Consider the following 12,490-nt stretch of genomic DNA (forward strand, 5'->3'; position numbering starts at 1 on the left):
TTTCAGTGAATGGCACAATCAACATGAATTTTGAAAGAGCAGGCAAAATCCAATAGAGTTCGCCAGGTGACATATTCAGCTTCAGATATGCTGAAACAACACACGAAAGCACCCATGCCAGAAGCCTCGAGGAAACCAGCAAGACATCTAGTGCACAAGTGGCATCTAGTACACGCACAATCCACACGTCCCACCCAAAACTCACGCGTGTGGTCATCTTTTCGTCCTTTGACTTTAATAAATATATGCAGAATTCGCCTTATCTGCAGAATTCGCCTGTAAACACGCGTTAGATCGACAAGATTTTATCTGAATGAATTATGCAACCGAATATCGTACACTCTAAATCGACGGTGCAACTGAAAAATTTAGTAACTATGACGATTATGTCAATCTACTGTTGGATTCTGTTTCTCCGTTTTTGTCGGGAGCGTGCAAATGGATCAACCCATGTTTTGTCTTCCCTTGCAGCCCGGTCCCAACGCTTCTGGAAATCAAGAAGCTCCGATCGTGATTTTCTCCGGACCTGCTAGGGAAAAACCAAATTACAGAAAACTGACAAAATTACGACAATCACATGAAAATTAAGACGTTACAATCATTGCACAATCTGGATAACTACAGGTAATTCTTGTGCTGGTATTTCTAACCGCAGCGAAATATAGAATTTACAAGTGAAGTGACAGTTTTTTTAACTCTTAGGTTTCAGCTTCCACTAACTTTTTTGAATGAGTAGCATATGATGGCACAATGTGTACCAGCTGTGATTTCTTAGCTCACCTTTGTTCTCATGTCGAGGCCTGCTGCCCTCGCCTGGTTACAAGTTATAACATACATTATTGAGAGGCCACATATATAAGAAAATACAGCAATATATGCATCATAATTTCCTTTAGGTGTCAGGCACACAGAACATACTCTCGTTTGTTGCACTTGAGCAGTTTTCTGACGGAGTGGATGGGTGTTTTTGCCATGAGTACCATCCTTCCAGAATTCAAAACAAAAAACAGATGAAACATTTTCATTATTTTGCACATAAATAAAGAAAAAACGTATTGCACAAGATTCCAAGATGCAGATATAAGGCTCGACATTATCAAAACTCAAAAAGACATTTCTATTGTTCCACTCAAATATATAAGGTGTCATTACGTGCATAATAAAATATCAATTCCAACGATGGCTTTTTTCCCCTCCCCAAATCATTACTTATGAAAAGATTATATGAATTATGCACAAAAGTGCAGCTCAAACTTTTTTTCTCGAGAACACGCAAAAGCTTTGCGTGTCTGCATTAGGAAGGGCAGGTCAACTTCATGAAAGTAAACAAATGAGTGTGCTGAAAAAATATTACCATTATGTATTATTCTTATGTGCGCTACATGCATGATTTGCAGAGGACATCAAGGTTACAACTTGCAACAACAAAAACAGAAGTTTATACAAACCTTTGCTATTGCAGAACCTCCTAATGTCTGCACTCCTCGATGAACTATAAATTCACTATCAACTACTCCAATGTTTTTTGTCCTATCACCCTAAAAACAGTATTACAAAAAATCAAGTTTTATTTAGAGTCTTTGCCCAAAAAAAATAGTTTGCTCAGACAATGAGGTCATAATATTACTATAGTACAGACTAAAAGATGCTAGATGATTAAGAACATAAATAACTACAAAAGCTTCCATTCCTTTTAATCAATTAACCTCAGTCAAAAAGATCACTTTCAATATTTGGTCATAGAAAAGTATATGGATCGACCACATGAAAATAGTGTTATATGATTTTTCTTGAGAATATTATCATAATTTATAAGTTTAATTATCTTTACTAGTGTATATGATAAAAAGAAGCCAATTCTTGCATCAAAGAAAAGTCGAACGAACCTCAACCTATATTCAGTGACAGAGGGAGTACACACTACACAGTAACTAAATTATCAATACTTTGTGCTTTAGATGAACTTAAATTGTAAAGCGTGCCAGAGTTACTTGAATGACACTTCTATCAAACCTGAGCACAATACCCAAACTTGTAATCAATGCCCCATCCATGGATAAGATCATTCTGCATAAACGCAATTTAGATGTATCAATAGCTGGAACCACAAAAATCAATTAAGCAAAAGACAAAAGAGAAATATCATACAAAGCTATTTTCTTTTTCAAAGCAGGTTGATTATGTGTCAATGTCTAGTACTCCTTGCCTGGAGTAAAGTCTGCTGCCCCAAAGAACTTGGGGGTCTGCGAATTCACAATTTAGAGACCCTCGGCTGGGCATTGAGAATGTGTGGGTTATGGCTTCAGGAAACGGATCCTCACAGACCATGGAGCAGTCTTGGTGTTTCAGCCCCGGCCAATTCAGTTGCCATGTTCTCTATCTTGGTCTGTTCTGAAGTTCGTAATGGCTTAAGGACGAAGTTCTGGATGGATCGTTGGTTGATGGGGAAATCGATAGTGAAGCTGGCTCCTCATGTATGCACTCTTGTGCCCAAGCGCATCTCCAAAAGTCGAACTGTCAGGGATGCGGTAACTGATCGGCGTTGGGTGGCCGATATCAGAGGAGCACCCTCAGTCCACGCTTTAGTTGAATTCCTTCAGATTTGGGATCTTGTTTTTGAAGTCACCCTGCAGGACGGCGTCGACGATGCACACCGGTGGTTGCCTTCGCCTTCTGGTTCCTTCTCCTCAAGATCAGCCTATCGTGCCTTCTTCAATGGATGCATCGAGTTTGAGCCGTGGAGGCGCCTATGGAAATCCTGGGCGGCGCCAAGGGCCAAATTTTTCGTTTGGCTGGCATGCCATGACCGGTGTTGGATGGCAGACCCGCTGGCTCGCCGGGGCCTCCCACACCCTCAACGGTGTCCTTTGTGTGATCAAGATGATGAGAATATCACTCACCTTCTTGTAGGTTGCGTGTTTGCCCGCCAGGTTTGGTTCTAGGCGCTCCAGGATGTCGGTCTGGAGCGGGTGGCGCTAGCGGACTCTCATTCCTCCTCATTTCAGGTCTGGTGGAGTGCTGCAGCTCTATCGCTAGGCTGAGAACAGCAGAAAGGCTTTAACTCGTTTGTTATCTTAGTGGCCTGGCACATTTGGAAGCATCGAAACGATGTTGTTTTCAACGGGGCCACGCCTAATGTTCTGCTGGTGCTGCGCTGTGCCATGGAGGATGCCTGGTCATGGTGCTCGGCAGGAGCCCGTCATTTGAGTGCTCTTATGCCTTGAGCTAGTTGTAGGTCTTGGTCGTTTAGTTGTCTTAGAAGGGCGCCTCTGTTTCAGTTTGTTTTTCCTGTGTGTTGGTGTGTTCGTACTCCTTCCCCCCCCCCCCCCCCTCTCTCCCTCTCTGTTTGTTTGGACCTTTCCAAAAAAAATTCCTATCTTAATATAATGACGGGCAGCTCTCCTGCCGGTTCGAGAAAAAAAAAGGGAAAACAGTCACATTGCCTAGTACAGTGGTAAACCCATATGTGCGAACATGGTTAAGAAATCATCTGAAGATAAAGTCTACCTGGATAAGATGCCACGCACATTGCCAAGAAGATTTTGAGAAAACTGGTGCCATGCCCTCAACCCATCTATAGATAAAATTATTATTATGTCATGCTTGTTGCAAGTGTACTGCGGTTACTAAATAAAGCCATAAAGGCAATACTAGTGTACCCAGATCACATAGTAACAATACAAAGAGTTAATCAGCAAAAGTAGCTGTAACAGCACAATAAAGAGTTCAAGAAAGAAAATGTACCCAGAACAAGGCGGTCCTTCTCTTGAGCATTCTTTGTTAGCCCGACTAACTCTTCTATCAAAATACACATGTTGTTTGATTTAGTTATGCATAACTACAAATTTCCAGAATAAAAGTTGCAGTACATGAAACTTACCTGTGAAAACTCCCTGTTTTTTTGCGAACAGTTATCCGGTGATGAATTTCAGACAGTTTAGAGTCAAGACCTGGTTGTGATATCTCCAGCCCTTCTGATTTAACTATATTTAAGTATCTGAGAGGAATTAATGCATTAGCCAAATTGGTGCAGAGAATGAACAGATCAAACAATTTTTGAGGGGAGAATATTAGCATAACATGCCATTTCTTCACAGATTTCTCCTAGATGGAATAAGTACTTAAAGTTGCATTGCTATAAAGAAAGCAAATAACAATTGCTGCTTAGCACATACCATGAAGCAAAAACAGCCGCAAACAGTCAGTTTATACTAGTAGCTGCCTTTACCATGGTTAAAAAGTTCAATAAACTGGACTCTGATTAAATTCCATGTTTCTGTGCATCTTTACTTGGTTTATTCATTTTTTACCGCTAGGCAATTAAAGGTTCAACAACATCATGGTGATATCATGCAACACGATACCTTCTTGGGTTGAAATTATCTACTTCCAGATCTTCATCCCAAAGAAAGATATACTGATACATGGAGACAACAGCAGGGTGGAGAAATCTCTTTGCAAACCACCTAAAAAACAGACACCTTGTCATCTTATCTTGAAGATAAATGATACCTGGTTAGAATTGCAGGGTGGAACAATGCTCTTATTTTTTGTTGCCAGAGAGAGACACTCAAGGCATGTCTAATTTCAGTACAAAGGAAGAAACACCATACCATTTTGTCTGGTTAGAAGCTGCTATGTGTATCACACTTTTGCTCCACGGTAGATCATTCCACTCATTGACATTCCCATCATAGTGGAACAATATAGCTGTAAAATTTTCTAGAAGAAACTGAACACTCAAGAGTTACATGACAATTTTATGTGCAAATTAGTGCTTACAGAGGTAGTAAATGAATTACCTTCTTCATAATAGCATCCACATTTTTTTTCTGATTTATACCAGCAGCGATGGCAATCAAACACCGATCATTGTGGTTAGACTCCTGCTGAAAAAAAAAACACCCACAGAGCATTAAATAACTAAATAAGATTTTGTACGTAGGAAGGTGGAAATAGCTAAATGTTGTTGAGTTTGACAACTGAAACCAACAGAAATCTAGTACTGGAATCAAAGCACTTAAGATAGTGAGCTATACTCAACTGACCTGTGACTGCGCGCTTCTTGTCAACCACAATGGCTTCAACTCCATGTCGGAGTATGGCTCCACTATACTATGGGGCAAATAACCAATCCTAGCAACAGCTTTTTCAGACACCTTAACAGCAGCTCTGTCAGACACCTAATGTTTACATTGGAGACGCAATACATATCTTAGCAACAAAAGGAAAATCTGCTTCTAGATTAACAGAAGAAAACATTTTTTGACTTTGATGGGGATAATGTGTTCGCATACTGTCACTGTATCAAATGGTCGAGATTTTGCTTCCAACTGTAAAATTGCATAATCAGATCAGATTAATTTTTCAGGTAAATTTTTGTTCCGGGAACTATGTTTTGAATAAACCAGGGACGTTGAGTGTTACCGTTGTCTGCCTATGTTGATAGTTTGCCATGTTGTACACCAGAAATATGATGATCACGCACAGGACCAGCAGATGCAACCGCAGTTTCATCCTAGGCCAGCGATCGCCCCCCTTACCATTCCGTGGATTCAAGTACGTAGTAATATAGTATCATCACCTGCTGAGCCAACATTTGAGCGCTCAGAAAATGTAGATGCCACTATAAGTAATGAATCATCAAAAAGGACACGCAAACTCACCTTATCCCACAAGGCACTACTTTTTTCTGTAAATCTGGAAACGGATGGATCAGCGTCTTGTGGCGTCAAGAATCAAGGCAGGATTGTTTCATGACGCCCTGCATGCAGGTCATCAAAAACAGCAAAATGTCAAGATTTTTATGATGAAAAGTTTGAGTCACATGTCCCATTACGGGGTGGTCCCCTAAAAATTTTGATCTACGTAGAGACCTGGCGTGTTGCTTGATTCGGACGTACCACACAACAAAGGAGAAAATTCCTTGCACAGTATAAAAAGAAGGATGAAAAATATATGTTTATAACTCCAGCCTCTCTTTTCCCCTGGATTGCTGGCAAGAAGGAAAAAGGAATAGGAGAAAAAAGAAAAAGCGGGCCGAAATCTCGAATGAACAGGAGAGCATCCGGTGTACGCATCACGCGTGATTCGCGACGCGATGCGCTTCTGATGGTCGCAGTACAGTAGCGGCCCCTCGAAGAAAATCGTCGCAGCGCGAGGCGCGTGACGCACGCAGAGGTGCCGAGTGGGGTGGGAACGCTGACACATCGGCGGCGACCAAGTTGCACTACGCTTCGCCTAGCCCAACTTCCGGTGGCAGCTCGCAACCCACCCGCGGGCGCGTCCTTGGAGATCGCTCTCCCAATCGCGGGTAAAAGCACCCAAGGCACGATCATAACCAATCCACCGTCCACGATAGGAGCAGGAAAAGAGAGAATTACCGCGGCGGCTGGAGGAGTCCGAGGCTCGGAGCTAAGCCCGCGACGAGCGGTGATCCGGTGGAGGAGGCGTCCCTCGTGCGCGGGCGCCTTGGCGGCGAGCGGCACCGGCGCTGTAGCTGCTGTCTGTGGTGGAGATGGTTAACGAAACGTCTCTCAGAGGCGGAGGGATTGGGAAAGGTAGGTTAGAGCTGGGACGGGCGCGGGCGGAGGACGGAGGTGCCCGCAGGGGGGCGCGAGAGCCGAGAGGAACAGCGCGACAGCGACGCTCGGGGTCGGAGGAAGAGAGACGGGTGGCGCCTCGCCCAGACCCCACCCGCGCGCCCCCGTCAGAAGCAGTGCCGCACACCGGTGCGAGCGCGATGGCCACGCGATGCGAGCGCGCAGCTGGCGTTTCGGCGGTGGCCACGACCGGGTTTTCCGCTGGGTTTGTTGGTGCCTTTCTCGGCTCCCAACCATATGTGAACACGGCGCGCCGTACCTGCACCGCGCGTGCGTGTCGCGCGGCAAGCTTGCCAACACAACACTGCCGCTTCACTTCTCGGTGGCTGGCACCGAACGCTGTCCGAGAGCGGCCCACGGACAGGTCGGGCCGTAGCTGTCCGAGAGCGTGAGGCCCAGCTTGGTCGAGCTGCGCTGCGGGGCCGCGCGCATGGGCGTGCGTGTTGAGGCCGGCTGGGGCTTTTGGTCCGGGTCGGCTCTTAAGTTTTTGGGCTTTCTCATTTAATTTGTTGAACAGAACTGTGTGTTTATACTCTGTTCTGAAAATTTTGTCTAAAAAGTTTGCGCTGGAATTTTTTTGATAAAAGTTTGTGTTGAAATTTTTTTGCTGAAAAATTTATCGGTATTCCCAAGAACTTTTTCTCAAAGACTTTTTCTCAGTAACTTTCTTAAAAACTTTTTTGGTAATTTTTCTCAAAACTTTTCTCGATAACTTTTTCTCAAATTTTTCTCCGTAACTTTTTTCTCAAAACTTTTTTAGTTAATTTTTTTCTTTGGTAATTTTTCTAAGCTAATTTTTTCTTAGTTGAAAGGGAAGAGCAATTTTCCCTGCCGAGACAGGCAGTCAGTCAGACTAGTGGCGCACACACGGGGCAGATGGCTCGGTCGCATGTAGCGTGTCTGGCTTGGACATCGCGTGCGAGCTCGTGTGCGGCTGGGAGCAGGCGGGATGGACTGCATGGAGGCTGTGTTGGCCAGGTGCGGCGGCTGCAGGGCGTGGGAGCGATCTTCCACTCTCGGGAGCGCGCGACGCGGGTGTCCGCTCCCGAAAAGGTTGTTGGGTAGCTGTCGAAAGATTTGCTCGGATGCCGCGAAATAGCCACGTCCAAGTTCTGGCTTGGAGATTCCATCTGATTCAGTTAGTGATTATCAAATGGGCCTGGTGGACCAGCCCTGCATAGGCACCAAAGCAACCTAGCCCGTTAGGTACGGCCAGCGGGCATGGTATTGTTGGCGGGACTAAGCGGTGGCCCACGGCCTAGACCACTAGCCGTTGTGCCGAGCCAGGCCAGCCCATGATATGATAGGCCTGTTGGGAATGGCCGGCCCATAACGCACGAAAACGGCCTATGAAAAATCAGGAAAATTTTAAAAAAGAGCATCGTAGCTTCAAAATTCAAAAAATTGAAGAAAATAGATAAAATATTTTGCAATCTCTCGATTCAGCCCAACAGGTAAATGCTAATGTTTGACCGAAGCCTAGGTTTAAGCATCAGCACAACGGATAACGAGCAGCAAAAATTGCTCAGACAAAATTGCATCGCGCATGCAAGTATGCAGACAGACCTGTTGGTGCAATTCTGCACGTCCATATACTTGATCGGGAAACTATAAACATTGCACACAGTCAGACAAGTATAGCCTAACTTGGACATGGACAAGCGACAATCTCTAGTTCTCTACATATGAGGGTTCCTCTCTAACAGTCCTTAGTCCTTACAGAACAAAACAAAAAACAGCTACCCCTTCCTATTACATCATTCTGATCTCTGAGCCATAGCTTTTTTGCCTATGATATGGTTAAGCTGTACACAGTTTTGCCTGTCCAAGGCGTTGAGCCGGTGTTAGGGTCACCGCCGGATCCTCTTCTTGCCTTTGCTGAGACCATCTTCCTGTGCCCCAGCACTCCTCTTCGGAGGCCCACTCTTTGGAGGCCGACCGACACCTCTCTTCTTGGCTGGTTCACTTTTCCGGACAGTTTTTACATTAGCTGCCAGTGATGCATCATTACGAGAGTCCTTGCCCTCACCCTGCTTGGAAGTAGCGTCCCTTGAAGAAACATTGCTTCCCTTTGCATCACCAGGTCCATGGCGTCCAGGCTGCAGGGCTCGAACATTCTTCTTCGCTACAGGGGCATTAGCTGTTCCTGTAGCTCCACGGCTCTGGGAGACGAAGCTTGCACTCTGCTTCACTGTTTTGGATGCAAGGTCACGAAGTTCAACTGCGGCCATGTGCTCCAGTGTAGCCTTTGGGTAGAAGGCCAAGACATTACTCACGAAAAGGAGCATGTCTCTTAGGAGCTCCTGGGTAGAAGAGATTGCCCCACTCTTGATCTTAGAGTGAAGGATCCGGAAGTCCATATGCTGGCGAATCATCTTCTTATATCTAGCTCCTTTCCTCTGTAGGCAAAAAAGGGGTGAGGAGTAAGATAAAATTCAGATCCAAAAGTAATAATGACATTTCATGTTATTTGAGTGAGGTTGAGAAAGGTTTAATTGCACAATTAATTTCAGAAGTTAAAAATTCTTTGGAGCGCAAATATATACAAGCAATGCACAGTCTACCCAATTCGGACACAGGAACTGCAACCAGGTACTAACAAATAACCAAAACTTCCCAAGGCCCACAAAAATTTGAGTTGACTAATCTCCTAACAAGAAGAAACTGTGGAACTGTTCTAACTAAAATTACAAAACTCTTTCCACCCACATGAAGTATCTCATCTCATCTTTACAAAACAATTGTGACATGGTATTGAAATGATTTCCACTCGTAGTTTTTCTTTCATCAGCTTCTAGTCATTGTGCAAAGTAAAATTATGCACCGATGGAGGGCATATATACTGAAAAATTAGACCCTCTATTGAAGCACTAGAAATACAATGGCGACTAAATTCAGTAGATCCATCATACCTGGGTATCAACTTGACGTTGCAACATTAAACAGTCACCTTGAGTGGATATAGTTTTCAAAATCTCTGCCAAGTTCAGTTTCTCTCTCTCAATCACAGACACGCCACATTCTACTTTTGGAGTCTTCAAGCTGTTCTTCATAACACCAGATTCTACATTTGTAGTTTTCAAACCCTTCTTTGTCACACCAGATTCCACATTGGGAGTTTTCAAACCCTTCTTCATCGCACCATATTCAACATTTGGAGTTTTCAAGTCCTTCATGCAGCCTCCAGAGGAACCCTCCCTCTCTATGCATGCTGTGGATGTAGGCTCACCATCTCTACTACTATCATCACCTTTTGGAAGAATCTTTCTAACCCTTGCTCCCCTTTGCTTTCTAGAGCCCCAAAGCAAACTATCTTTGGTACAGACCTTTTCAACTTGGGCCTTTAAAAATGACTCCTCTGGTGATGTATTGTTTGCTTGAATTGAATCAGTATCACACCGTTGCAGTTGCTGAGATTTCTGACAGTTGCTTGCTTCCTCTGTGAAACTAGCCTCAGATGATCTGTCTCTGGACAATTCTTTACTTGATGAATTAGTATCAGCTGTATTTTCAGAGGGAGAACATGATTCAGTGTGACTTGTGCGGCATTCAGAGCTGCCATCACCATGTTTGCTATTGCTGAGGCTTTCAATCACAGATTGGAGGGATCTGGAAGGTCAAAAGAAGATTTAATGTTACTGAAACGTAGAGAAAATCCAGAAAGTTGGCAAAGTATCATATATTCACTTGCTTGGATGACAAACAATAATTTTAGTTTGTATGTAGGATAGTAAACCATAACAACAAAATATATAAATGATTCAAGTGAAATGAAAAAAATGCTCGGACAAGGGTGCACAAATTGGCACTAACCCAATAGAATTTTTAGACTTCTCCAATTCCCTCTTCAATTGAGCGACTCTTTGCTTGCGGAGCTCTTCGAACCAAGCACTGTATTGAAGTAAATAGAATTATCAGTTTTCAGAAAAGCGCAATATCAGTGGGAAGCTGCTTCACACATACAGTTATTATGTTCAATGGCAGCCATTTGAAATGCATTACAATTTTCTGCATTTTCCTTTAGATAACTTATTATTTAGATTGGTGATCTTTAAGCAGTCCATGTCTTAATATATTTCCTCTTTGCTCTCTCCCTCATACTTATTCCCTATCCTGCCCCCAATCCAGATCCACAACACATAACAGTGACTAAATAAGATCACTGCTGGAAACAGCAAAATGCCAACTTAAGAACCTGAAATCGCCAACCCCCAAACAGAAAGAAGTGCAAGCATTTCTAATGGTCCAGTGCAGACATGCTGAATAGCAACTACAGTATGCCCAATTGCAAAACCAGAAATGTAACAAGTTGTGCATATCTCATCTTTCGACCTATTATATATGGGTGAAATAGCAAAAGTTCTAGTCAACATTTATTCACTACATGATGAGAAACACATGCTATATGTTCAGAAATTCATGGAAGTTTTTATTCAGCTCCCACACCATTGTAGGAACATAAGACCCTAAATTATGGCTTAAAATTCATCTAATTTCGACTTCTCAGAATACATGATGATACTCAGTAAGTCAGTATACATTTTACACCACTCAAATTCAATTTGCAAGGTCATGTAATGGTCAAGCAGGTAAAGAGTATGAACATCACACAGCCAGATGTACACTTACTTGCATGCGGAGTAGCGTGATTGTATCTCTGCAAATTTTGTTTCACATTCCTGCAAATGTGAACAACTGTAAGCAAAAAAAACTGATATGCAACTCTAATATTGAAAACCCAATCACTCTGCTATAACTTCCAGATGATAAGATAACAGCTAGAATGCAAGGTTCGACGCAATTTAAAACTAGAAACAACTTGATCTGTAAAACTAACTATGCAAAAGGGCGCATATTGTGTGGCTAAAAGTTCCCCTACATCTGCATTGTTGGGAAAAAGGCAATATCGTAATAGTATGCTAAAATGCCTGAGGAATTATCTTCTTTATAGAAAAGAGTTTTACGCTAATCGATTGAATTGTGCGCCCCGGGTGCGTGAGTTTGAAAAATAGCACATGTTGTTTCCTTGGTTATTAGAACTGAGCACCAAGGTGAGCACAAATAGTACAATGTGCGTCACTGTTGGGTTGCTAGTAACTACGACTCTACGACCCACGCCCTTCATTAATGCCTAGTGCCTACATGCTTAGTTGCTGTGACTGGGTTCCCCTTGTTCAACTCAAAATCACAGCATGTACTCTATCCAATTGTTGAGCTGCTCCTCACCCAAGCATCAACGATCAGCAATTCAGCATTTCCAAAATCACAGAGCTGGTATTTCTCTACTGACATTGCAATATCATTATATGCAAAGGTAGGGCCACGAAACCCTAGCACCAATTTTCGCCGGAGAAAGTTATTTCAGACCGTGGCAAATTTTCGCCGGAGATAGTTATTTCAGACGGAGGCGGGGCCCCCAAATGCCATGCCCTAATCCTAACCTAGTCCTATCGCAAACGCGAGCTGCAAATACGAGCTAGGGTTTGACAAGGGTGCAGACCTCGGGCGAGAAGGCGCAAGGGGAGCGTGACCGGAGCTCGTCGGCGACGGCGGCCCAGGCGGCGCCACCGTGGCGGAGCACGGCGCCGCCCAGCACCAGCTCCTCCCATGTCCCCCACCCACCGGCGCCGGCGCCGGCGCCGCAGCCCCCACCCACCGCCAGCACCACCATCGGGTTGACGCTGCTGCCGTCCGTAACCGTGCCCGGTCTTGGTCGGCTCAGCGTAGGTTTTGGGGCGTGCGATCGCGGCGCGGACGGGAGACGGACGGTGGATAATAGCCAGCAGGGATCGGGAAGGGAGGAGAGGAGAGGAGGTGGAGGTGGTGTCGGGTCGTCGCGTTTTCGGGGCGGTTTGGTGTTTTGGTGTTTTGGATTTGGGTTTCTATTC

At 44.2% G+C, this 12,490-nt stretch overlaps 2 protein-coding genes across 8 annotated transcripts; both read right to left on the reverse strand.

The window, feature by feature from the left end:
• LOC133890167 (uncharacterized) lies at positions 1–6,797 on the reverse strand. Of its 7 annotated transcripts, none has more exons than XM_062330620.1 (16): positions 6,384–6,797; positions 5,667–5,764; positions 5,428–5,584; positions 5,298–5,333; positions 5,049–5,183; positions 4,803–4,886; positions 4,614–4,732; positions 4,365–4,466; positions 3,881–3,997; positions 3,745–3,798; positions 3,508–3,574; positions 2,014–2,067; positions 1,449–1,538; positions 919–984; positions 781–813; positions 1–526 (listed from the first exon to the last, which is right to left on the reverse strand). In XM_062330620.1, the coding sequence occupies exons 3-16, from the start codon at positions 5,515–5,517 to the stop codon at positions 395–397; spliced, it is 1,179 nt and encodes a 392-aa protein (XP_062186604.1). In that variant the 5' UTR covers positions 5,518–5,584; positions 5,667–5,764; positions 6,384–6,797; the 3' UTR covers positions 1–394. The 7 variants fall into 7 exon arrangements, with proteins under 7 accessions (XP_062186604.1, XP_062186600.1, XP_062186602.1 ...); XM_062330616.1 differs by having other exon boundaries at positions 4,803–4,889; XM_062330618.1 differs by having other exon boundaries at positions 4,803–4,889; positions 5,428–5,587.
• Positions 6,798–8,099: 1,302 nt separating this feature from the next.
• LOC133891584 (uncharacterized) lies at positions 8,100–12,490 on the reverse strand. The gene is made up of 5 exons (XM_062332312.1): positions 12,103–12,490; positions 11,232–11,281; positions 10,416–10,493; positions 9,515–10,211; positions 8,100–9,001 (listed from the first exon to the last, which is right to left on the reverse strand). Exons 1-5 carry the CDS (start codon positions 12,271–12,273, stop codon positions 8,453–8,455), a joined length of 1,545 nt encoding a protein of 514 aa, XP_062188296.1. The 5' UTR covers positions 12,274–12,490; the 3' UTR covers positions 8,100–8,452.

This window comes from Phragmites australis, chromosome 14 (genome assembly GCF_958298935.1).
Source record: "Phragmites australis chromosome 14, lpPhrAust1.1, whole genome shotgun sequence".
In the NCBI taxonomy this organism is placed as follows: domain Eukaryota; kingdom Viridiplantae; phylum Streptophyta; class Magnoliopsida; order Poales; family Poaceae; genus Phragmites; species Phragmites australis.

What these genes read in the sequence shown, in the direction of transcription:
- LOC133890167 (XM_062330616.1), bottom strand. Translation starts at nt 5,517, where the DNA reads ATGAAACTGCGGTTGCATCTGCTGGTCCTGTGCGTGATCATCATATTT. An exon ending in CTCAAGTGCAACAAACGAGA is followed by an intron (nt 814 to 918) that starts GTATGTTCTGTG and finishes ACTTGTAACCAG; the next exon opens with GCGAGGGCAGCAGGCCTCGA. An exon ending in GCCTCGACATGAGAACAAAG is followed by an intron (nt 527 to 780) that starts GTGAGCTAAGAA and finishes TTTCCCTAGCAG; the next exon opens with GTCCGGAGAAAATCACGATC.
- LOC133891584 (XM_062332312.1), bottom strand. Translation starts at nt 12,273, where the DNA reads ATGGTGGTGCTGGCGGTGGGTGGGGGCTGCGGCGCCGGCGCCGGCGCC. An exon ending in AAGTCTAAAAATTCTATTGG is followed by an intron (nt 10,212 to 10,415) that starts GTTAGTGCCAAT and finishes TTGACCTTCCAG; the next exon opens with ATCCCTCCAATCTGTGATTG. An exon ending in AACGTCAAGTTGATACCCAG is followed by an intron (nt 9,002 to 9,514) that starts GTATGATGGATC and finishes TTTTGCCTACAG; the next exon opens with AGGAAAGGAGCTAGATATAA.